Raw genomic sequence first — 27,423 nt, 5'->3', positions numbered from 1 at the left:
GAAACAAACAAGATAACATTACAAGAAAAAAAAATTAAATACTTGAATAAGGGGTGCCTGGTGGCTCAGTCAGTTAAATGCCTGCCTTTAGCTCCGGTTATGATCTCAGGGTCTTGGAACCAAACCCTGCATCAGGCTCTGCACTCAGCAGGGAGCCTGTTTCTCCCTCTTCCTCTGCTCCTCCCCCAACTTGCATTCATTCATGCTTTATGTTTCTCTAATAAATAAATAAATAAATAAAATCTTTTAAAAATATATTTGAACTGGACAAAAATGGAACTGTGACATATTAAAATTAGTACAGTGCAATTAAAGCATTGTAAAAAGGAGAAATGAATGCTTATATTAGAAAAGTATAAATGATTGAAATCAATGACATATGTACCCACTTTGAGCCACTAAAAATAGAAGAGAATATTAAAAAGTAAAAAAAAGGAAGACAATAATAAAAATAAGAGCAGAAATCAATGAATTAGAAAATAGAAAAACAAGAAGAAAGTAAGTGAACCAAAAGCTGATCATTGAAAAGATTGTTCTTTTCATAAACATTTTTTTAGACTGATCGGGATGAAAAGAGAGAAGAACAAATAACCAGTGACCATTTTATCAGAATGAGAGAGGAAGGATCAATATAGATAATGTGAAAATTATAAATATAATAAGAAAATACTGTAAATGACTATATGCTAGTAAAAACAACTGAAATGTAATGGACAAATTGCTGGAAAGATAGATATCACCAGAGACCACTAAAGACAAAGATATTTCTGGGATAAACCTAGATCTATGAAAGAACTTGAATTTGTAGTTAAACCTTTATACAACACAAGTCTTAGCATAGGCTGTTTCACTGGAAAATTTTCCAAATATTTAAGAAAAAAATAATAAGCATTATAATTACACATTGTATATATACATATATAAATATGACATATATAAATGTCAAAGTAAAAACTAATTTTAATTTTGTTGATGTCATTAACATATATTTCCATTCTGCTATTATACATTACATATCTAGAGAATGGAACAATTATTTGTACCATTAAAGGGATGAAACAAATGCTATATGAAGATGTAAAGATTAAAAAATATAGATTTAAATGACTTACTATATTAGCCTATGAATTTGACTTATTCTAACGTGTATGATAATTATGTTTCCAGTTAAATATGAGAATTTTGAACAAATGTTGAGCTTTAAGACAGAAATCTAAACAGAAGGAAGTCTCCCTGGAAAGATAAAGTGATGAGAATGAGATTCTAGAACAATATTTGTTCATTGTAATGAATGATCCAGGAGCTTTTCTGTGCTGCAATTAGATGTAATATTGACTCTTACAGATACACACCAGAAACCAGAAGTCTCAGAGATACATGATCATTATCTGGGGTGAATATGTTCATGTTTGATGTATAATCCTTTAGAAAATACCAACAGTATGTCACAAAGGAATTAATGTTTGCAAAGAACATCTATTTACCTTACTTGAAGAAATATCTTGTTTATTGCTACCTGCTGCATTAAATGGATAAGTGTTTGAAAGGAATAGAATATCAGTAAGTTCTCAGGAATTAATAGAAAAAAAGAGAATTGGGTTGTAATTATTCTTCTTGAAAAAGTTTTTAAAAAAACCTAATCCTCACTATGGCTAATTTTTGTCAATACGAATATATTTCTACTAATTGTTTTCTTGTGATTATTCTTAAATGATTTGGTTCATGAAGCATAGAAGAGACTGTAAATATCTGTAGCTATGCCTGAGTGGTAACCAGAATTAATAACTAAGATATATTTTTAAGATTGTCCATTTGTAAAGTTTCATTGTCTCCTTTTTAACAGTTAGAGCCAAAACCCAAAAGAATGAATTATATTGAAACTGGACCATTCCCTTATACCATACACAGAGATAAACTCAAAATGGATGAAAGACCTCAATGTGAGACAAGAATCCACCAAAATCCTAGAGGAGAACATAGGCAATTACCTCTTTGACACTGACCACAATAAATTCTTTTGAGACATGTCTCCAAAAACAAGTGAAACAAAAGCAAAAATGAACTTTCGGAACTTCATCAAATTAAAAAGGTTGGACACAGCAAGGGAAATAGTCAATAAAACTAAGAGGCAGCCCATGGAATGGGAGAAGATATTTGCAAATAACATTACAGATTAAGGGCTGATATCCAAGATCTATAAAGATATATAAGGAACGTATCAAAATCAACACTCAAAAAACTAATAACCCAGTCAAAATATGAGCAGAAGACATAAACAGACACTTCTCCAAAAAAGACATACAAATGGCTAGCAAATACATGAAAAAATGTTAAACATCACTAGCCATCAGGGAAATACAAATCAAAAAACCACAATAAGATACTACCTTAAACAGTTAGAACAGGAAAAACTAACAAAACAGGAAACAACAAATGTTGGCGAGGATGTGGAGAAAGGGGAACCCTCTTACACTGTTGGTGGGAATGAAGCTCCATACTCCAGTATGGAGTTTCCTCAAGATGTTAAGAATAGAGCTACCCTATGACCTGGCAATTGCATTACTGGGCATTTATCCCAAAGATACAGATATAGTGAAAAGAATGTTCTTAGCAGCAATGTTCTTAGCAGCAATGTTCACAATAGCCAAACTGTGGAAGGAGCTGAGATGCCCTTCAACAGATGAATGGATAAAGAAGATGTGGTATATAAACACAACAGAATATTATTCAGCCATCAGAAACCATGAATACCCACCATTTGCATCAACATGGATGGAACTGGAGGGGATTATGCTAAGTGAAGTAAGTCAAGCAGAGAAAGACAACATATGGTTTCACTCATATGTGAAACATAAGCAATAGCATGGAGGACCATAGGGGAAGGGAGGGAAACCCAAAGGGGGAGAAATCAGAGAGGGAAATTAGCCATGAGAGACTATGGACCCCAAGAAATAATCTGGGGGTTTCAGAGTGGGAGGTAGTGGGGGGAGAGGGTAACAGGATGATGGGTATTAAGGACAGCACGTGCTGTGATGAGCACTGGGTGTTATACTTAACTAACGAACCACTGAACACTACATCAAAAGCTATACAGTGGCTAACTGAACATAATAAAAACCATGGACAGAATCAAATTAGTATTAAATAATTAGAGACAAAATATTTAATAATATAAGTCAATTAATAAAAAACTAATGAAAAATTTTAAAAAAGAATGAAATATGTTGATATCTGTTTGATGTTAATAGAAATCAAGTAACATTTAAAAATTCTGTAGAAATATATAAAAGTAAACTATCAAGGAACAGATTTAGAATAGAGAGTTTATTCTTTTGATGAAGTAAAATTTTAAAAATGACACTACATTTATGGAAATTTAACTGTATAATTAATAATATGGTACATAAATAAAATATGATAAATAATATGGTACATAAATAAAACATACAATTACATTTTAATAAAATATGATTTTTATATACACACAGTGGTGATGCTATTAATACTAGCATTCCTATTTCTAGATACTCTCTAGAAGTAACATTAACGTGGTTGAATTAGTCATTGGGCTTCTGGGCCCACTTTGGCCGGACACATGCGGGTCTTTGACTTGGGTTAATTCACTCTGTTAATCTCTTTAGCAATTTAATCTAACCAAATTAACTGAAAACAAAACCACCACAACCTTTTAATAAAATTCTAAAGAATGCTTTTATTCTTGATAAAATAAAATTAGAAATCTTTTTCCATGACACTGATTCTGAATACAAGCCAAAAGGATGTATATGTGTAACACCTACCTGTACCAGGAGATGGAGGGCTCAGGGGAGCCAGAGGCCCTGCAAGAGAATGTCATCTCCTCTCCTCTCTCTGCTGTGGCATTAAAGGATTTCTGAGGCATTGTGATTGCTGGCGGCACTGAAAAAAGACATAAACATAGATTAAATAGAGATGAAAAACATTTCATCAACACCATCGAGACTTCCTTAGAACTACTTAGTTGTTGTTGTTGTCATTGTTAAAATGCTAAGCTTTAGAGCTTGATCACTTACTTCTGTACTTACATTACTTCTATCAACAAGATGGACTTGGTTGCACAGTAAAATGACTTAAAGACCATTGACCTGCATTCCAAGGTACAATAATTAAATAATACACACCTGTGTTATTGTACTGTTTTTAACCCATCAATTTAGAATAAACGAGAAACTAGACATTTTAACAAATTTATATGCATACTTTTATGAAATATTTCTCACAAGAAAACAGACAATACCACCCTGACTGACAGCAACACTGAGATATACTTGGAGCATAGATGGATTTCCTATTTGGGTCTTCATCGGTATATGTAATTCTATAAGCAATCATTCACTGCTTCAAGACAGGGCTTTCAAATTAGATGTCAAATGATAATGTTCTTTCTGATTAACTGCACTTAATTTCTTCACACAACTATAGAACATTTTATGAAGAGAAACTGCTCAAGCCATAGAGAGTATGAAATAGATTTTCACGAACAATTCAATTTTAAAATTAAGCTTCCCCAATTTCTAACTAATTACATTGCAAAAACCATATATGCTGCACATTTGGACATATTGAAACTGTTACTGAAATGTACTGTTTGCAATAAATAAATCAATAGTATCCATAATAGATGCTAAATATCAAAGCACAGCATAAATTTTTATTTTAATGCACACTTTAATGATTTTCAATTGAATCTGACAAAATGATATTCCTAAAATTAATTATATTAACAGAATTGTTTTTTATATATCCTAATTAACATGACCAGACAGGCATTGAGAAGTGTGACATTAATTAAATATCTCCACAATAATATTCAGGTCAGCATTGATGTTGTATTATTGTCATTGATGGTGGCGATAGGAACTGATATGTATCTTACCAATTAAGCACAATGAATCAAGTTTCTGCCTTTATGAATTTAGATACAAGGGACATGATCTGACATGTTGTCTCTAAAGTAACATAGTAATTACAAGTATTACAGTAGGATGGACTGTTTTTGAGACATTAACTCTGCATTTTAAGTACACTAAAATTTGACTTTCTGTACCTTGTTTTACTTCTTTTGTAATTATAGAAAAGAACACTTTAATCAAAATGTAATGCCTTTCATTTTGTTATAATAAATGTAGTTGCAATAGCACATGACTATTTTATTATTACAACAATAAATATTTTAACCCATTAGATAATTACAATGTAAATGAACTCTTTTAAAAAAATTCTCCATTTGGGTAAATTTGTGTAAATGGAAACATTTAACATTTCAAAATGGGGAATCACATGCTCCAGCGCTTGTTCTACTATTTTTACTACTGAAACACATTATTTATTCTTTATCATGATTTTCTGTTCTGTAGTATAAACTGCATATGCTGGATGGTTTGTAAGAACTGACAAATCTTAATGTTTACATTTTATGATACAGTGACTCAGCTCATGAAATGTGCGTTCTTACTTAGAGTGTGGATTTGCGAACAATATTACCATTGCATATTTATAGGGTACTTTGAAGAGTAATTCCGGAACTATTCTGAAGAATAATAGCATTCCAAACCTGCAGAGGTGTTCACTAGTTCTGAAGCCAGGGTATTCAGGGAATTTGTAAGCCACTGATCAAACTATAGAGCATTTTTATGTGTACTACTTCATTGGTTCTGAATTTGCTATTGAGTTGGAGTAAATAATTTTTTAAAAAGATTTTATTTATTTATTTGACAGAGAGACAGAGAGAGGGGAGTGGCAGGCAGAAGAAGAGAAAGAAGCAGGATCCCCATGGAGCAGGGAACTCGACATGGGGCTTAATCCCAGGACCCTGGATCATGACCTGAGGAGAAGGCAGTCCTTAACCAACTAAGCCACCCAAGCCCCTGGATTAAATAATTTTAAAAGAGATTACAATTATATTTCATCCAAATGCCATGCTATCTCATAAGACCCATATCTAGGAATTTAACTTCTTAATCCTTTTTTTATTTGACTATATCTGAAATTCTAGTTTTAATTTTTTTTTTAAAAGATTTTATTTATTTATGGGGGGGGGTGGAGAGAGCGAGCACAGGCAGACAGAATGGCAGGCAGAGGCAGAGGGAGAAGCAGGCTCCCCACTGAGCAAGGAGCCCGATGTGGGACTCAATCCCAGGATGCCGGGATCATGACCTGAGCCAAAGGCAGCTGCTTAACCAACTGAGCCTTACAATGACTTATATTCTATATATACTAAGTAGCCAATATTTTCTGGTAAAGTTCAGTTCTCATTCTTTGGTTTTAAGAAACATGAGAATGTAGAGGCAAGTAGCTCCAGAACTCTGACTTAAATGGAGCTTTTGGCCCAAATTCATGTTATAATTTTCCTCCCTGGCTGCTCAGGCACCTAAGATCCCACTACTTTGACAGCTTAATTCCCTTTCATCAACAGTGACATCCAGCAGTCCCACATGTCTTTTGTGTCTTGCCCTCTTCCTCCACACACTACCACTTAAATATTTCTCAGAAGATGAAGAACAAACATAGCATTAACTATGGAATATGCATGTGGTTCAAACTGACCACCACCAATAACCCCTCAGATTTATTCTAGATAAGGATAACAACCTCCCACCTCCAATCACCACCACTGTCAAGAAAGCTATTCTTTTTTTTTTTTTTTTTTTTTTTAAGATTTTGGTTTTTTATTTGACAGACAGAGATCACAAGTAGGCAGAGAGGCAGCCAGAGACAGAGAGGACGAAGCAGGCTCCCTGCTAAGCACAGAGCCAGATGCAGGGCTCGATCCCAGGACCCTGAGATCATGACCTGAGCTGAAGGCAGAGGCTTTAACCCACTGAGCCACCCAGGCACCCCAAGAAAGCTATTCTTGCATAACTCATTGATTAATCAGATCTGGGCAAAATATATGTCACCAAATAAATTCCCATGTATATCCTCTATTTGGCAGAAGACTACTAAAACTAAGATTCACAGTCCTTTCTTACTTACTTTTTCTTGTTTTTACTCTTAAGGCTGTGTGACACTTAGAAATTAGTATAGGGGCACCTGGGTAGCTCAGTGGGTTAAAGCCTCTGCCTTCAGCTCAGGTCACCATCCCAGGGTCCTGGGGTTGAGCCCCATGTCGGGCTCTCTGCTCTGCAGGGAGCCTGCTTCCTCCCCTCTCTCTCTCTGCCTGCCTCTCTGCCTACTTGTGATCTCTGTCTGTAAAATAAATAAAATCTTAAAAAAACAAAAAAAGAAATTAGTATAAAGATGGATTTGAAAAAGATGGTAGAATAGTAAGAACCATCTTGGCAGCAATTGCAGAATCTGTCTAATGTAACTGTCTTGTATCTCTGCAGTCTACTGGAGATTTGAGCTTCCAGGAGAAGACATGGAAGGCTAATTGCTATCAAGGTCTCATTTGTACAGCAATGTTCATGTTCACAGCAGCATTATGCACAATATTTTACAAGTGAAAGCAACCTAAATGTCCATCAATGCATGAAAGCATAAGCAAACTGTGGTACGTCCACAAAATGGAATACTATTCAGCTTTAAAAAGAAAGTTAATTCTGACATACACTACACATGGATGAACCTTGAGGATGTTATACCAAGTAAAATAATCCAGTTACGGAAAGACAAAATACTCTTATTATTCCTCTTACTGTGTACTTAGAATAGTCAAAGTTATCGAGACAAAGTGAAATACATTTTGATTAAAATTCTTGACCTTCGGGCGCCTGGGTGGCTCAGTGGGTTAAGCCACTGCCTTCGGCTCAGGTCATGATCTCAGGGTCCTGGGATCGAGTCCCGCATCGGGCTCTCTGCTCAGTGGGGAGCCTGCTTCCTCCTCTCTCTCTCTGCCTGCCTCTCTGCCTACTTGTGATCTCCCTCTGTCAAATAAATAAATAAAATCTTTTAAAAAAAAAAAAAATTCTTGACCTTCCCCTCTTGACAGTACCATACCCCTTTCCTCCTTAACCTCTTAATTAATTGCTTGTAATTTTATGCAAATAATAACACACAGTTTTTTATATTTCCTCCTTCTCTTACAAAATAGATCCTTTTCTGTACCATGCTTCTTTTCTCAAACTAAAAATATATGCAAGGGATATATTCATGTTACTACACAGAGAAATTCTTCACTCCTGTTCAAATTACAGTCTTCTCTGTAATAGTCTTCTATTGAGCATGTATTATGTCACCTGAGAATATCCAAATATTTATCTATTATAATCTTTATCTACTGTAATCAATGCTCTAGTTAATTATCTAGAAGTAAAATTGATATCTCAAAGAGTAAATGTATATATAATTTTGACTGAAGAGGACCAAATCAAATTGCCTTCAGTGGTCATTACACTTTTTGACCCCAACTATGGATTACTTTTCTAACCAGGAAAAAAAAAAAAAAAAAAAAATATATATATATATATATATATATATATATATATAAAAATATAATGAAAAAATAAGAAAATAAAACAATAAAAGTTGAAGTAAATGATTCTGGTAATTTCCTAGTTAATTCATAGCTGAATGTCCATAAGCATAAGAACCCTTATTAAAGAACACCCAAGTGAAAAATCACAGTTGGAAGCATGGAAAGCACTACCTTGATTTTCTCCTTGTTTCCATAGTAAGAGGTGATAACTAAATAAAAGACTAAAGTTCATATAGAAAATAACTCAGGGCAAAATAAAGAAAAAAATTCTGAACGTCTTAAACATGTTGAAGGATACTTTCATGATTAAGCATGGCCCTTTTTATGCTCTTCAGAGTACACTCTGTGATTAACAATATTTTATAGTATTCCAAGTATGTTTCAAGAAGCTCAGAAGTCCTCAGAATCCATTCAGGGAGTTTTACGATGCCTTCTCTTTACCAGCCACCTATCTGTGTGAATATGGATTTCTCCTGCAACAAAATTCTCACAATTTTCACAATCCCAATTACTGGACTATGGTAATGAAGGAAAAGCTCAATCATCTCCTTGTTTAAAAGAGTTTTTTTCTCAGGTTCAAAAATATATCACAGAAAACTGAATGCAGCAACAGATATGAGAATCTCCCTGTCTTCTGTTACAATACACACTAGAGAAACTTACAAAAATGTAAAAAATAAAACAAAAGGTTGCTTTTTCTGTTTTGTTGATGGTTTCCTATGTTGTGCAAAAAAGCTTTTTATTGGGGCACCTGGATGGCTCAGAGGGTTAACCCTCTACTTTCAGCTCAGGTCATGGTCTCAGGGTTCTAAGATCAAGCCCCAATGTGGGGCTCTACTCAGCAGGGAGCTTGCTCACCCCCTCTCTCTGTCTGCCTCTCTTCCTACTTGTGATCTCTCTCTCTGTGTCAAATTTAAAAAAAAAAAATTTTTTTTAAGCTTTTTTTTTTGCATAGTCCCAGTAATTATTTTTGCTTTTTTTTTTCTTGCCTGAGGAGACAGATTCATATATTTATAAATGATATATCCAATAAGAGGTTAATATCCAAAATATATAAAGAAGTTAACACAATTCAACACCAAAAATCCAAACGATCTGATTCAAAAATGGACAGAGGACTGGGGTTGACATTTTTCTAAAGAAGACATACAGTTGGCCAACAGATACATGAAAAGATGCTGAACATCACTAATCAGTGGGGAAATCAAAACCATAATGTACAACAAAATCACAATGTATCACCTCACACCAGTCAAAATGGCTAGTGTCAAAAAGACAAAAATAACAAGTGTTGGTGAAAATATAGAGAAAAGGAAACCGTCCACTACTGTTGGTCAGAAAGTATTGGTGCATCCACAATGGAAAACAGTATGGAGTTAACTCAAAAAATCAAAAATAGAAATACTATATAATCCCGTAATTTCACTACTGAGTATTTACTCAAAGAAAATGAAAACACCAATTCAAAAAATATATATATGCATACCTTTGTTTATTGCAGCATTATTTACAATAGCCAAGATACGGAAACTACCGAAGTGTCCATCAATAGTTGAATGGATAGATCCATTCAACTATGGATATTATGTATTATGTTAAATGAAGTAAGTCAGACTAAGAAGACACAGGACATATAATTTCACTCATATGTAAAATATATTAAATAAACAAACAAGGAAGTAAACAAACAAAACTTACCCTCTTAAAATACAGAGAATAAACTAGTGATTGCCAGAGGGAACATGGGTAGGGAGCTGGGTAAAATAGATAAAGGGAATTAAGAGGTACAAACTTCTCGTTATAAAATAAATAAGTCACAGAGATAAAAAGTAGAGCAGGGAAAGTAGTCTAATACTGTAATTATGTAATAATTATGTAATTATGGTGAGAGATGGTGACCTACACTTATCTTGGTGAACACGGAGTACTTTACAGAATTATCAAATCGCTAAGGTATACACCTAAAACAAATATGACATTGTCAACTGGATTGCAACAGTACTTTTTAATGTAAAAAGTAGTCAGTTTTACTATATTTTTCAAAATGTCATTATTTTCTTTAACATGTTACTTGGATTAGCATACTTAATATTTTTAACAATTAATAAGGTAACATTTCATGAAACTTTTTAAACGTTTTATTTATTTGACACAGAGATAGAGAGTACAAGTAGGCAGAGCAGCAGGCAGAGGGAGAGGGAAAAGCAGGCTCTCTGCTAAGCAGAGAACCCAATGTGGGGCTCGATCCCAGGACTTTGGGATCATGACCTGAGCCGAGGGTAGCCACTTAACTGACTGAGCCACCCAAGTGCCCCTAAAGTAATATTTTAAAATTTAAATAAATTAATCAAATATTTAAAAACTTCACATTTCAATGCCTAATATGAAATATTTATGATATACATAAATAGGCATAACCCACATAAACAAAGCCTTGAGGAACCCCCAATAATTTTACAAATAAGAGGAGTTCTAAGGCAAAAACTTTTGATGTCACCTGAGGTACAAAATGAGGTAGAATACAACTTGTTAATTCAAATTAGCCTTTAAAAATAAGTCTTATAAAACTGCCAAGAAAAGTAATTTAAAATCAAAGCCATAGTGCATGTTTAAAATTAATCTTAACACATTCTTAGAGAGTTAGTAATGACCACTTTTTTAATTTATTTTTTTATTTATTTGAGAGAGAAGGAGCAGAAGGGAGGGGCAGAGAGAGAGAGACAAAGAGAGAGAGAAGCAGACCCCCTGCTGAGCAGGGAGTCCAAGGGCAGTGGAGGCATGGGGCACCATCCCAGGACCCGGAGATCATGGCCTGAGCTGAAGGCACTGACGGAGCCTCCCAGGTGCTCCAGGAGGATCATGTTTGAGAAATTCTGGAGAAGTGAATCTGTTGGGAAATGTGATTAGCTGGAGGACTGCAGGACTGATCATGGTGGCATGCCCTAGACAATAGGATTTATTTGGGTGGTGCTTGGACAGGTTGCATAAGAGGGTGAATTCTTCCTAGCAGGACACCTTCCAGAGACAGTAGGTATAGTAAGGGGCACAATCAGGGGGCAAAGAAACTCCTGGGAGAGGTGGATTTGGGAAAGAGGCTTCTGTGTCTAGGTGACTTCGCTCAGTAGCACAGCAGGAGAACTCCAGAGGGCGGCAGTCTCTTGGGCTGCCCCAGAGTTTGTCTCCTCTACAGGTAGTAGAAGGTGGGTGCGCTTCTGCAAGCTGTGCAAAGTAGGTGGATTCTAAACGGTTAAGATATGCATATTTTGGCTATATTTAGAACAAGAGATGTACAAAAATTTGAATTTGGTTCTAATGAGGTTTTGAGTTAATAGTGGAAGGATTCCATCTTTCCATGCTAGGAAGAAGAAAACAACATGAGGACTAATATAGGAGAAGGGGGTTCTTCTTTGGCTCATTTATATATCAGGAATGAAGGTAATGCTGATGATAACAAAAATATTGGGAGGAAAAGGTTACCCTGGTACTAAAAACTGCTCGGTTTACTATGATTTCTGTATAGATATCAGAACAAATCATCAAATCATCAAATAGCTCATAAATTTGGGAAGTTACTATTACATATTTTTTTAAAGAACAAATTTTATTAGACCAATATAATTTTCATCTGTGATAGACTGACAGAAAGAAAGAAGAGTTGCAGCCTCTTTTCTTTTATCCCCTACAAAGTCCTTTAAAGTTGTCCCACTTACTAAAGTAGATACATATGGTCTTAAATACACTCCTATCAAAAGTTAGTAAGTAGGCTGAGCTGTCCTAGAGTCTGAGCTAAACATTCAGAGGCACACTAGGATGACACATTGAGTATCAGTCAAGTGAGCTGCTGTAAATCATTTCAGTTATACCATTATTGAAAAGATATTCATTTTGAGTTTAAAAAAAGAACAAAAAATCCTTATCATATACATGTCAACAAGCTTAAAAATAATATTGCAGATTTCCAGTTTTGGTTTAATCAAAGTAACCCCAAGCATCCTGTCTGCGTCACTTAATTCTTCCCTAACACTAGGACAGGATACATGGATAATCTCTTTGAGGATTCTGAAATGTAAATAGTAGCAGGCAAATTATTACTAGAAAAATACCAGAATTTGAAATAGTATAAGAAAACCTGTGGAAAACAAAAAAAAAGAAAACCTGTGGAAAAAAATACATTTTTTTTTCTTCAGAACACCTTGGTTGGAATGAAGGCAGCTAGGAACTCTAAAAATAATGAACATGGCCTGACAGAGATCCAGAGAAGCCCTCTAGTTAGTTCAGTCTCAGAGAGAAGAGATCCCCTGGCACAGCAGTGGGAGCCTACACGTGCCTGAATCTCTGAGAGAAGATGTTCTTCCTCATCAGTCAGGAGAGCAGTGGTCCCAAGAGGGCAAAGTAATCCCACTGCTTCCCTCCTTGTCTTTTCTCCAGCTAGTGGGCCCTCAATAAGCATACATCTGTGACAGTGAGGAACAGATAAAACCCCAGTTTTTATTTTTTATTTTTATTTTTCAAAGCCTCAGCTTTTAGTCTAAGGGACTGTAGTAAATTGGAGACTTGCAGAACAGGAAGTATGGGAGGAATCACAGGGTAGAAAGAACTTAGGAAAGCAACTGTATCAAGTTATTCATGAAATTTTGGGCTCAGCCCTGAGCTGTGAATTTGTAGATCTGATCTTAAACAGTACCAAGACTTTGAGAATTGAACTGAGAGCTGAACCACCACACAGACAGTGAAATGGACACTGGTACAGGTATACAGATCTGAAACTACTGCAAAGGTATTGAAAATGTAACTAATTTTTAATCCACAATCTACAGAAGTCTGGTCACAATATGTGGCCTGAATTTCGGAAAATTCAGATTGTTTGGGAAAATAAAAATATCAACATCATCATCAAATTGCTTAAAGCTAAAAACACACAAATACAAAAAAAAATGTATCAGTTAAAGGAAAATAATAATTCAAATAACTGTAGGTTTCTTATCAGAAACCCTAGAGGCCAAAAAGAGGTGAAACAATATTTTTAAAGTGCCATAAAGAGAGATATGTCAAAATAAATTTCTATGTACAGCAAAAATATCCTTCAGAAATGAGGGTAAAATGAAAACATTATCATTCATAATTAATAAAACTTCTGCCAGAAGACTTGATCCTGAAAGAACTGAAAAAGGGAACTCTTCAGTCAAAAGAGAAATTTTATCAGAAGAAACTTCACGGATAAAGAAAGAGCAAGAGAAATGGAAAATATCTTAGTAAAAGTATGTTTTATGACTGAAATAGAACTTTAGTGTTGAGTACAGGGGTTTTCAATTAATGTAGATATAAAGCAAAAGACAACTAAGACAAAGAAAAAAGGGATGTAAGGACCTAGATGGTGCTATGGTTTCTACATTTCAACTGAGACAGTAAAATACTGGTTCCCAAATTAATAGGTACATTGTAATCGCAATAGCAGTGAGAAAAAAAATAGAATAGATATAGCCAAAAACACAATAAATAAAATAGAATGCTAAATAATGTTCACAAAATCCAAAAGAAGGCAGGGAAGAAGAAATAGAAGAATGGAAAACAGAACACACGGAAAACAAATCAAATCCATGTGATGTTCAGGTAAAAGAATGAATACTTTATTTCCAAGCTTGGGAGTAAGTAAGGAAGTCCCCACTCAACAGTCCTATTTAACATCATTCTGAAGGCCAACCCATTACTAAGTAACAAATGAGAATAAAAACCAAGCAACTGGAAAGGAAAAAATGATCTTCTTCCAATTTGCAGATGCATTGATGTCTTCACTGCACATCCAAATATCTATAAACATTGCTAGAGCTAATAAATGCACCTAACAGTCACAAGATATGAGAAAAACACAGAACAAATCATATTCCTGAATACATATTTGCAATGAACAATTAAATATATATTAATACATATTTATATTTATAAATATTTATATTATATTTAATGTTATATTAAAAATATAAAACCATATACAATAGATCCAAAATATAACACTTAGGTATTAATCAAATAAAATTCATGTATGGCATCTGAACACTAAAAATTACAAACAAATTAAAGAAATGAAAAAAAAAAAAAGGTGCCTGGGTGGCTCAGTGGGTTAAAGCCTCTGCCTTCAGCTCAGGTCATAATCTCAGGGTCCTGGGATCGAGTCCCACATCGGGCTCTCTGCTCAGCAGGGAGCCTGCTTCCCTCTCTCTCTGCCTGCTTCCCTGCCTATTTGTGATCTCTCTCTGTGTGTCAAATAAATAAATAAAATCTTTAAAAAAAAAAAAAGAAATGAAAAAATAAAACCCTTAATAAATGAAGAGACAAACCCCGTTCACATATTTGTAGACTCAACATTGAAAAAAATGTCAGACATTACAAAATTGTTATCAAGACTACACAACTCTAGTTAAAATCCTAGGAAAAAAATATTTAAAAATCCCAGGAGTATATAATTTTGTAGACAGAATGATTTTAAAGTTTAGTGGAAGGCAAAGAAACTAGAATTTACAAAAGGTTCTTGTTAAAGAAGAACAAAGTTATAGAAATCATACTTTCTGATTTTAAGGCCTGGATAAAGCTATGCAGCTGGGGAATATGGCGCAGGGATAGGCACATAGATCAGTGGAACAGGAGAGAGAGATGGAAATAGACTCCTACTATACGGCCAAAGTTTTAAAATTTTAGTTTACAAAATGCAAAGGCATTTCAATGGAGAAATAATAGTGTTTTAGCAATTACTTTTAAGTAACTAGATATCCATATGCAAATACATGAAACTGAGGACAGAATTCATCCCTCATACAAAACTTGAGCCCCAAATGAATCAAAGACCTAAACTGAAAATGTGCAAGTATCAAACTTATACATGAAAATTTGGGAGAAAAATCTTTGTGACTTGGGGCTAAGTGAAGAGTTCTTAGAAATGACACCAAAAGAATGGTCCATAAAAGCAAAAGATTAGTACTTTTTTAAAAGTAAAGTCAAAAGGCTTTGCTTTCTGAATTACACTGTTAAGAGGGTGAAAGATAAGCCACAGCATGGGGGAGAGTGCTTGCAAATCACATCTCTGAGCAAAGAACTGTATCTGAAACATATAAAGAAAATCTAAATTCAACAATAAGAAAAAGAAGTGAAAAGAAGTGAACAGACATCTTTAAAGAGGCTGTTTGGAAAGCAAAACTGCACTTAGAGAATCTGTAAGGAGCCCTAACACTGTAATGGAAAAAAAAAATTTAAAAAAAAAATCCAATAATCCAATCCAATCCAATAAAAAAAAAATAATCCAATAAAAAGAAAAATCCAATCCAGACACTGCAAAGAGACATTTCGCTGAAGAGGACATAGGGATACAGGAATGAGAAACAAGCACATGAAAAGGTGTGCACTATCACTGGCCATGGTAACACATTGCAGAAATGCACACTAAAACTACAGAGATTTCGCTATCCACCTATTTTGATGTGTAGCTTTAAAAACAAAAAACAAACAAACAAACAAAAATTTAAAAACTGGCAAGATCAAGCAGTGGTAAGAATGAGAAGCAACATGACTTCCTATACATTATTAGAAATTATTCAAAATTATACAGTCATTGTGGAAAATGATTTGGCAGTTTCTCATGAAATTAAAAACACACACTTAACCTCATGTCCCTGCAACCCAACTCCTAGGCATTTACCCTAGATAACATTGGATTTTAGATGATTCCATTTATATGACATTCTTGAAAAGACAAAATTATAGTGAAGGAAAGAAGTAGTGGTTGTGTGAGGCTTAGAGGTTATAGGAAGATGTAACTTCAAAAGGAAAAACAAAAGTGTTTGAGGATGGTGGAATAAGTCTGTTTACTGATTGTGATGGTGGTGGTTACATGACTCTATGCATACATTAAAATTCATCAAACTAATCAGTGAAAATTTTTTAAAAAACTGAATTTTACTCTATGTTAATATAAATTAAACATGCAAACTTAAAAAAATTACATGGTGAGGTTTTAAAAATTTATAATTGTATTAAAATACTGTCATTATATAATATAAATAATGGCATTATTTACTTTATAATTAGATGTATAACGATTGTCCACCAGATTCAATAAGGTGACATACTAAAACAGTCCATGACTCCTGGAGAAGTCAGTTTCTCATTGTTCAGAAGCAGGAAAGTCTCAGAAATTTCCCACTCTGTGGGAGTCTTGACTCATGTTTAAGATGAGCTTGTTTCTACCTTATTTTTTAAACTTACTCCTTTCTTTAACTCATTACTCTGATCTGCCCAATGAATTCTGAAAATCCGTTTACTTCTTGTTGCTTGTTTTTATCTATAGTGAACTGTAGATTTCACAGCTTCTATAGTCTTCCATGTTTATGAGACATGGACCTGCTGGCCTAGAATATTGGCCATGTTTCAGTCCATGGCTTTGGCTCTTTCAGAGCATCTTTGTGATACCCTGCTATCAACAGTCCAGTGTCCACACTGGAGTATAATTAAATTAATTAATTAAGAAATCCCAATTAACTTCAAAACAAAATGTGTGGGCAATATAGGCAAAAGTGAAATTTAGACACAGATAGGTAGATACAAAATGATTTTGAATTCAGTACAGAACAGGAGACTGTGGTATTTGGAGGTCAGGATTTAGGGTATGAGTGAGCAACATCACCTTAAATAAAACATATTGCTAACATTATTCCAATCCTTATCAGTCTCTGAAGAATTTCATTTACTATGTTGAAATATTGTACAGCAAAATGTCAGCTTCCAGCCAAGATGTAAAAAGAGGCACCCGATTTATCCTACTGAGTAAAAGAAAGAACCAAGAAATCAAACATACTGTACAAAACAACAGTTTTCAAGACATTCTGAATCAGTCAATAAAGCAGTCAACAGTGATCTCTGAAAAATAAAAGGAAATGAGTGTGTCCTACTACTACCCCAGTCAATTGTCTAGAGAGAGTTTCTAGGCTGCAGTAGAGTGAGGAGGGGTCCAGCTGGAGTCTAGAAGTCTCCCTGAATTGAGGCAGAAAAGGCAGTCAGGGGAAGCAAAGCACATAGGACCGAGTTCCAGACAGGAGATAGGTACACAGTGAAGACTTCTGTGACCTGCAGTGAGTTTCCTGGGGTCTTCCAGATGAGTACTGCTGCTTGTACTCCCATGAAAGGAAACAACTGAGGCCAGGGAAAGAACTTCCTAAAAGATTCAGGAGAAACCATTTGCAAAGCTCAAACAGGGAAACAAATAGTTTTTATTCCCATGAGCCAGAATTAACAAAAAACTAAAAGCAAAACGAAAAACCTTGTAAAATATGTCAAATAAGGAATTTAGAAACATTTTACCTCAAGAGTGAGGCAACATTAGCTCTGGACTATTTTGTCCCTCCCCCCCCACCCCGCATACTTTTAACGAAACTTAAAAGTGTGAACTGAAAGGATGAAACTGTATCCAAGTAATTCATCTGGATTCTTGAAAAAGACCTAAAATAAATACAAAAATATTCAGCACAGTAAAGGAGTAAAATCCACAAATTCTGGCATCTAATTTAAAAGTATTCACCATGAAAAGAAGCAGGAAATATGAGACATGATGAGGAAAAAAAAATACATTCAACCATAAGTGACCCAGAAATGGCACAGACGATAGAATTGGCAGACAAGAATATTACAGTTACTATAACTGCATTCCATATGTTCAAGAATCTAGAGCAAAGACTGATCATGTTACAGACATAGAAGATATTTTAAAAATCAAATTTATACATCTTCAAACTACAGTATCTAAAAGCACAATACACAATACTGGATTAGTAGTAAACATTGCAGAAGAAAAGATAACTTGAAAGAAGTAACAAAACTATCCAAAAAGTAATACATTGAGGGGAGAAAAAAAGACTAAAAGGAAATGTACACCTAAGAGATATGGGATAAGTTCAAGTGGCCTAGTCTATGTGAACTTGGAGTTCCAAAGGAGTGTGGGGCAGAAAGTGGTATGTGAAGACCTATTGGCTGAAAGATTTCCAAATTTGATAAGGATTATAATCCAAATGTGTAAAAAAAAAAAATCTAAGTACAAGAATAATAAAGAAAACCACACCAAGATATATCATATCCAAATTGCCTTAAACAAGTGAAAAAGAGAAAAAATCTTCAAGAATCTAGGAGAACTGGGTGGGTGGGACACATAAGGTATGGTAGCACAAAATAAAGATAAGAGTAGACTTTTCATTTGAAGTAATTCTGGCCAAAGATAATGGCTGAGCATTTTTAAGGTACCACAAGGAAAAATAAACAAACAAAAAACCCTCACGAAAAAACTTTCAATTTAGAATTCTGTATTCAACAATTTTATTTCAAATATGAAGGCAAAATGAAGAATTTTCTCAGGTATACAGTAAATGAAGTGAATCATCACTAGCAGACCTGCCCTGTGAGAAATGCTAAAGGAACTCATTCAGGCATTTGGGAAGTGATACCAGAGGAAATATGGATATACACAAAATAATGAAGAAATCTAGAAATGGTAACAATGTGTTCACATATGAAAGTTTTGATTTTCTTATTAAAGTCTCCTTAAAAGCTCACTGACAATTTAAACAAATATATATATAGAGAGAGATAGAGAGCAAGAGAGAGAAAGAGAAGTGGCCATCAATTCCATCAATGCCATCAACTCAGCCATTTATAAATATGTTAAATTGCAAAGGAAATTTGCAGATAATAATTAAGATTATAAACATTAAAATGAGAAAAGTATCCTAATGTATCCTAGATAATCCAGGTGAGATCAATTGCATGGACCCTTAAAAACAGAGAACTCTCTCTAGTTTAAATACAAAACAGAAGAGAGAAGGAGATGCAGCAGAAGGGAAAGCCAGAATACCCCACGTATGAGAAGGATTGACTATACCATTGTCGGCACTACAGGAAGAAGGCCACATTTAAGTACCAGAGATGTCCCTCAAAGCCCAGGACAGGCTCCTCTGGGTGATATCTAGCAAGGATAGAACCTCAGTTCTACAACAAAAAGAGGACAAATTCTTTCAATAAACTGATTACTAGAAGAGATTCTTCCTCAGAATAGATAGCAAGGCGCACAATCCCACAAATACCTTGATTGTGGACCTGTGATACCCTGAGCCTGCTTGGATTTCTGATCTACAGAAACTATGAAGTAATAAATCTGTGTTGTTCAAGCAGCAAATTTGTGGTAATTTGTTACCACAGATGGAAAACTAATATAGGATTTATAATTTATATAGATGTAAAACACATGATGACAATTATACAAAAGCTGAAAGGGAATACTGTTATTCAATGTGTGAATAATAGAACATCGCTTGACGAAGGATTGTGAAAATCAACTACTCAGATAACATAACAATGATTTATAGTTAAGGAACCAAGATAGAAAATTAATTGATTGATACAAAATACTCCAAAAATCTAAAGGAATCATAAATAGAAAAAATGAACAAAGAACAGATAAGATATATAGAAAGCAAATAGCAACTAAATCAATAAGACATTTAATATAAATTATGCAAACTCTCTGATACAAAGCCAAGGACTGTCAGGACTGAGAATTAAAAAAAAGAAAAAAAAACCCACTAAACTGACTATATACTGCTTAATGTCCTAATGATCAAGATGTCAATTCATCAAGAGGACATAACTCCAAACTTTTATGCGTATAATAATAGAGATTCAAATCACATGAAGCAGAAACTAATAGAACTGCAAGGAGAAATAGTTAAATATATAATTATATTAGCAATTAAACAGCCCTTTCCCAATAATTAATAGAGCAAGCAGACAAGAAGAAGGATAAAGAAGACTTGTTCAACACTATCAATTGACCCTAACTTGACTCCTTATTATTAAAACTCTAATCAAACCAGCAGATCACACATTCTTTCCTACTGCACAGGAAATACATTTGAAAAGATCTAAATCATAGAAAGTGGTTTCTTTAACTACATTAGAACCAAACTAGAAACTATGATGGAACAATATTTGGAAAATCCCCATATATTTGAAAACAAAATAACACAATTCTAAATTAACCCATAGGACAAATAAGAAATCAGAAAGGAAATTGCAAAGCATTTTTAATTGAGTGGCAAATATAAAAAACATACTAAAAGTTGTGTAATAGAGTTGAAACAGTATAAATAGGACATTTTCAAGCATTCAATATACACATTAGAAGAGAAGACAGATTTCAAATTAGTGTCTTCAGATTTTACTTAAAGAAAATAGAGAAGAAGATCAAATTAAACTCAAAATAAGCAAGAAGAAATAAAGATCAGATTGGAAATTGATAAAATAGAAAAAAGGAAAACAAATGGAAAACTAAACTGAATCAGTTTAAGAAACCAATAGAATTAGTAAAATACTAGTCACAAAGGAAAAGGGACAAAGGGAAAAAGTGAGAGAACAAAAGACAGAGACAGAAAGATAAAGAGGAGAAGATAGAGAACGAATACAAGTTGCCAATACTGGACCTGTAAAGTCAAGATGGCTACAGACTCTAAAGATATCAGCAGGATAATAGAGGATACTGTGAACCGTTTTATTCCAATAAACTCAGCGACTTAGATGACATGGACAAATTCTTTGAAAGGTATAAACCACCAAATTTCAATTAAGAAAAAATAGATAACTCGAAGTGGCTAACCTTTATCTATTAAGACTGAAATAGCAGTGTAAAATCTTCCCACTATGTAACTCGAGAGCCAGATGGGTTCAATGATGAATTTTGTTAAATATTTAATAAAGAAAATTAAACCTAGCACAAACTTTCACAATGTGAAGAAAGTTCTTTCCAATTCATTCAATGAGGCCAATCATATTCTGGTACTAAAATGAGAGAAAGGCATAACAAGAGAAAAAAACTGGGAAAAAAAAAAAAAAGAAGGAAAGGGAAGGGAAAAAAAGGAAAGGAACAAAACTGTAGAATAATATCTCCTAAGAACACAGATGCAAAAATTCTTAACAAAGGTTTTGGAAATTAAATCCTATGTTATATAAAAGAATAGCACATCATGGTCACATGGAAATAGAAAGTTAGTTAACATTCTAGAATCAAAAAATGTATTTCACCAAATTAATCAATTTAAAAAATGCAAACTATGTTATTATCTCAGATTCAGAAAAGAACTCTTTGGAAGAACCCAGAAATCATTATTGATGAAATTTCTTACCAATCTAGGAAAAGGTCGCTTTTCAACCTGATAAAGAGCATCTCTGAAAAGCCAACAGCTAACCATATACTTGACACTGAAATAGTGAATATTTCCCCTGAAAGATTAGGGTCAGTGCAATTGAAATCTCCATAAGAAGAAAATAATCCAGTAAAGCAAGCTGATTAAAGATTTTAAAAGAAAACTGATACAAGGTAAACAAGCATATGAAAAGATGCTTGACTTTCCTTAGTCCTTAGAGGAATGCAAACTAAATCTTCAAATGTCAAACTACTAAACAATAAATGTCTAATCCTAAAAGGTCTGATCATAGGAAATTTTGCTAAGAATGTGGAGCAACTGAAAGGCCAATACACTGCTTTGGGGAATATAAAATAGCCCAACCACTTTGGAAAATGATTTGGTGGATGTTTTTTATTTTTTTTTTTTAAGATTTTATTTATTTATTTGACAGACAGAGAGAGAGAGATCACAAGTAGGCGGAGAGGCAAGCAGAGAGAGAGGAGGAAGCAGGCTCCCTGCCGAGCAAAGAGTCGGATGTGGGACTCTGGGATCGTGACCAGAACTGAAGGCAGAGGCTTTAACCCACTGAGCCACCCAGGTGCCCCTGGTGGATGTTTTAAAAGAAGTTTAAAAATATACATAGCACATGATCTAGTCATACCTCTTGTAGGTATTAGCCCAAGAGAAACAAAAGAATATACCCATGCGAAGTCTCATATATACAAATGTTTTATAGCAGTTTTATTTGTAAGCCAGAAACTTGGAAGATCCCAAATAGTCATTTGCGTGAATAGATAAGCAAATCATGAAATATTCCTAAAATTGAATGTTACTAAGCAATGCAAAGAAATTAAGTATTATTTGCAAGAAACAACATAGGTGAATCTACAAATAATTTTGCTGATTGAAAGAAGTCACTTAGAAGAGTATATACTGGATGACTACTTTTATTTTTTATTTTTATTTTACTTTTATTTTATTTTATTTTTAAAGAAAGAGACGGGGGGAGCTGGGCAGGGGGGTAGAGAGTAAGGGAGAGAGAATCTTAAGCAGGCTCCATGCCCAGCGGAGAGTCTGGTGAGGGGCTTGATCTCAGGTCTTCATCTCTTCATCAAGAGATGAAGACCTGAGCCAAAATTAAGAGTCAGATACTTAACCAACTGAGCTACTCAGTGTCCCCGCAAGATTACTTTTACATAAATTCTTGGAACTTTTGCGGGTAATAGGTATATCCACTTAAATTTATTATCTTGATTGTGGTGATTGGTTCATATTATATACTTGGCATTCATATATATATATATATATATATATATACACACACACATATGTATATGTATATATATATGACATTTTAAATACATTTTATTATGTATTATATAGAACTCTATATATATACATATATATATATATATATATATATATATATATACACACACACACACATATATATATCTCAATAAGACTGTTAAAATACATGCAAGGTAACTGAAATTGGATTAGTAGATTGGTTGTATAATGGGTAGTATAATGTCCTCAAGGTAATACTAGAATAATTTGGATTATTTTGGATTATGCTTTAAAGAGAAAAAAAGGTAAGCCATGATAATTATTGAATTAAAATATCTTTAGTGATTGGGATAATGTTACTTTAGTATAAAATAATTAAAAACTGAAGACATTATTCTAAAAGTTAACTGCTTTCTATATCCAAAACTCTAAGGTATTTCTTGATGCTATAAAATATTACCTTTGTTCTTGAAGCCTTAATGGTCTAGTCTGAAAAAATTTCACACACAAATAGATCATTTCAAATCAGTGTGAAACGTACACTGAGAGAGAGGCTGTAGCGATGGAGTTGGTTAATAGCTCTGCACCAAAAGTTCTAAAATACCTTTGGGGATGCTTGGATGTCTGTTTTTTTGACTTTGGACAAAGATAAAGGCTTTGGAATTTATGATGAACCAGAAACTCCCCTAGGGATCCCCAAACATTTATGCACAAACAGTTGGTACCTGGACTAACCAATTGGTAAAACTTGCTTTAATTACTTAAGGACCCCCACTGAGAGCTAAGAGCTTCTTAGAGATTCCTCACTCAGATAGTGGTGGTTCAAGGCAAAGAGCATCTTTGTGTGCAAACAGAGCCCTGGAGAAACTCCCCCAGGGGGACTGTGTCCTGGAGGCCTCCTTGATGTTTCCCTGCATTCTTATACTGTTGCTGCACATTCCTCTTTCCTTTAAAATAAGACCTTCCTCTGAGCATATTGTATGGAATTTGGTGAGTCCTTTCAAATTTTACAGAGATAAAATTTTCTAATGGTATGAGATCTCATGGTGAAGAAGTCAGATAACAAGGCAGCTAAAATTGGGAAAAGCTTGCTAGAATTGATACTTGAACTAAGTCTTACAGGGGAAATAGAAATCAAGCTAAGGTGTGTGTGTGTGTGTGTGTGTGTGTGTGTGTGTGTGTTGTTGTTGTTGTTACAGAAGACTCATTTGACACAGAGATTGCACACTCATTTATCCTAGTAAAACTAAGTGTACCTTCATAAAGGGGCAGACCATACTGTGTTTCAAAATGTGTTCGGTACAGGGAACTAGTTTTACTTGTAACTGGGTGTTTACTTAATTCATATTTAACTTAAATGGAACTCTTTCTGTTTCTTAACTGTTTCCTCTGTTAAAAAGACACATGTTCTGGCCACCTACACTTTTATTGAAAACCACTGGATGTGAAGAAAAAAAAAAAAAAAGTGAAAGCAAGAGATACTGGTCATAAGTAACTTGCAATTTGAATTAAATATGAATTAAATAGAGACACTGTTTCCTCGGTCACCCCTTGGTGCAACCCAGTTTGAAGAACAGAACTCATGAATGTCATGAATGAAATCTAGACACTAATTGTCCTTAATGTGATTCATCTGCATAACGCCAGATAGTATGTTGATGGTGTCTTTTACTTTACTGATTTATTCCATCAAATGTAAAATATTTTCATCATTGCAGTATCTTGTATCCTGTATAGATTTCTTGAAATTTTCATTCTGGCTTTCACAAATGGGAGTGTTCACTTCTGCAATTATTAACCAAGTGTTAGAGAAAAATTACAAAGACCAATCTCCACCTACCCAGGACACTGCCATCAGGAGGATGGTTGAGTTCAGAGCCAGGATCTGATTCAGACAGTGAGATAATTCTGCCTTCTCTTATAATCAGAGATGGAAAGGAATAGGTTGTAAAATAAATGTATGCTTCTCTATATCCTTGCAAATACAATATTATGTCCTTTAAGTGTACTTAGAAAATTCTGAGGAAAAGAAAATTAGATTGAAGAAAAGGAAGAAACTATATTAACTGTTCACACTAATTGTTTGAGAGGAAAGACAAAGAAAAATGTTCTTAGATATTTGTAGGTGATCCATCTGTCTATTATCTATCTATCATCTCTCATCTATCTATCTAATGGAGTATGCACTTTAGCTGGATATGAGCAGGGAATAGGTGCTTTGGAAATGATAAAAATGGGTGGGAACTGTAAGGGCCTATTTAGCCAGAGCAATTCCATCTTGGATTAAACAGTCATTTTGCTGTTTATGCAGTAAAACTTAAACTGACCCCCCCCCCGCTCCCCCCCCCCCCAGCCCAGGGGACTTACTTAAAAGCAAGCCCAGGAAACCAGTCCCAGGTAACAAAGCCCAAATACAAGGGTGGGTCAGGCCAGGTGGAGGTATCCAATCAGTGGGGGCATATACTGTCTCCCTAGCTACCAAGGCATGTGGGCCCTGCCTTTTGGGCACCAATTCTGACCAAGGTGATAGGCTAGTTCAAATATCTACTATAGGGTAAATTATAATTCAACTGGTCACTTATGTGTGACCTAGCAGGACTGTGCAGTTTTCTCTGTGTGTTACAATTTCATTGGCCACCTGTGAGGTGGCCAGGCCCAACCACATGGCCTTTGCCCTTAAAAGCTAGTCTGTAAGGCAGAGAGAGGTCTCCTCTTTGCAAGAGATGGTCAGTTTAATTCTCAATGCTTGGCTCGAAATAAAGCTTTGCTTAACCTTCGCTTTGTATCAGTCTCATTCCTTTGACCATGGACCCAACAGGAAACAAGTTCCAAACAGCAGGAAAAGACCCCAGTTGATTAGCATACATTCTTCCCTATAACTCCTGTCCTATAGTAACCCTATAACTTCATTATAATACATTTACATTGTGGTTTTCACTCCCCTCCCTGCCGGGGAAGGTTGCATAAGAATTCTGGCAAAGACCCTAGGGAGCCAAAAACTCCCCCTCCTGACAGGTAGGAGGAGTTTGTTAGATGATTGAAAGCAACCTCAGTCAGAGACCACCTTAGCAATGACTCAGAACTTTGTAAACATAAAAAGAAAAGACAACCTTGACAACCTGCCTGCTCCCCACCCTTAAGAGTACTTTCACTTTGATGCTTGCTTGCTTAAGAGTTTGTCTCTGCATTCTTTCTTGGCCCAACTCAAGAAATGAGACAGGGGAACAGGACTCTCTGCTAGCATAATCCATCACATCTTCTTTATTATGGAAATTTCTAAAATACCGTTGGATAAAAATAAAAAGAAAATAAATTCTCCCTTATAGTCTCAGACTTCTAATCTTTGATACTTAATGGGATCATTAGGGGTAAAAATATTTAATAATATCAGAAAATATTCTGGTTTTGAGAAGTGTTTATCTACTGTCTCTTTGGTGAATTATATATTATATATTATTGCTATAAATTAAGAATTCCTTCATAATTTACAGTAATTAAACAGACTTAAACTATTGCTCTGAATGGTTATTTCAATCGTATTATTGATACACAAGAGGCTAATTCACAGTCTTTTATATTTCTATATATCCTTTATGTTCTATAACACTGCATAAAATTTAAAGAGGAAAATTCTGACATTTCATTTTTAAAACAGGAAAGTACTTTTTCCAGTTTTCTTAATTTTAAGAAATGGCTAGAAAATGGGTAGGAATACAAAAATCACTGCCTGAAGGCCACTGCATTAACAAAGTACACTCTCTAGTCTGACAAGTACTTGCACAAATATCTCTGGCCATTGTCATTTACTGTTGATTTTAATGTTCAAAGGAAGACTAAAGACACAATTGCTTTAAAATTATACTGCTAGGTGTTTTTCATCCATTCTCAATTGTTCCTGCCTCCATTATCCCAAGTTTGAATTGGCAATTAGTGGATCGCTCTCCACAAATTTACAAAAGATTTGAAAAATAATGAATCATTATACTTTAAAAGAGCATTTTATAAAAATAACTCTCTATTGACTATACTTTAAATTTAAAAGTTATTTCCAGATCTGTCATTTATATGGACATTTTCTGAGTAGTTTTAGAGAGCATTCTACTTATCTAAGGGCCAGGAACCTGATGGAGAATGAGCAGGGGTTAAAAAGAGAAATTATTTTAAATTCTCCTTTAAAGAAATGTATCCAAGATTTTGGATATCATACAATAATATGTACATGTGGATGGGTGTATAATATAATAATCTAGTAAAAAGAGTTCAGGAATTTATAGAGAAGCCAATTTATCAAATATGTAATAATATAATAAGGTATAATAATAAAAGGACAGCAGCCACTGGAAGATCCGTGAAAAAAATTAAGGTATGTTACAAAGCTTACTTGAAAATCCAATAAAGAGAAGATGTAAACATGTAAAACTATGGAGAAATATTTGAGAACTATCCAGAATACATCAATGTTTGTCA

The 27,423-nt window shown here is 34.4% G+C and overlaps 1 protein-coding gene across 2 annotated transcripts in view; it reads right to left on the bottom strand.

The window, feature by feature from the left end:
* NCAM2 (neural cell adhesion molecule 2) overlaps window positions 1-27,423 on the bottom strand; it is a 514,403-nt gene that overhangs the window by 180,461 nt on the left and 306,519 nt on the right. For both annotated transcript variants that reach the window (XM_059164507.1, XM_059164509.1), the window contains exon 6: window positions 3,801-3,918. In XM_059164507.1, the coding sequence (XP_059020490.1) occupies window positions 3,801-3,918 (118 nt within the window). The remainder of the gene's footprint in view (window positions 1-3,800; window positions 3,919-27,423) is intronic.

The sequence above is a fragment of the Mustela lutreola genome, chromosome 2 (assembly GCF_030435805.1).
Source record: "Mustela lutreola isolate mMusLut2 chromosome 2, mMusLut2.pri, whole genome shotgun sequence".
Classification (NCBI taxonomy): Eukaryota; Metazoa; Chordata; class Mammalia; order Carnivora; family Mustelidae; genus Mustela; species Mustela lutreola.
This window is presented reverse-complemented; position numbering and strand designations above follow the sequence as displayed.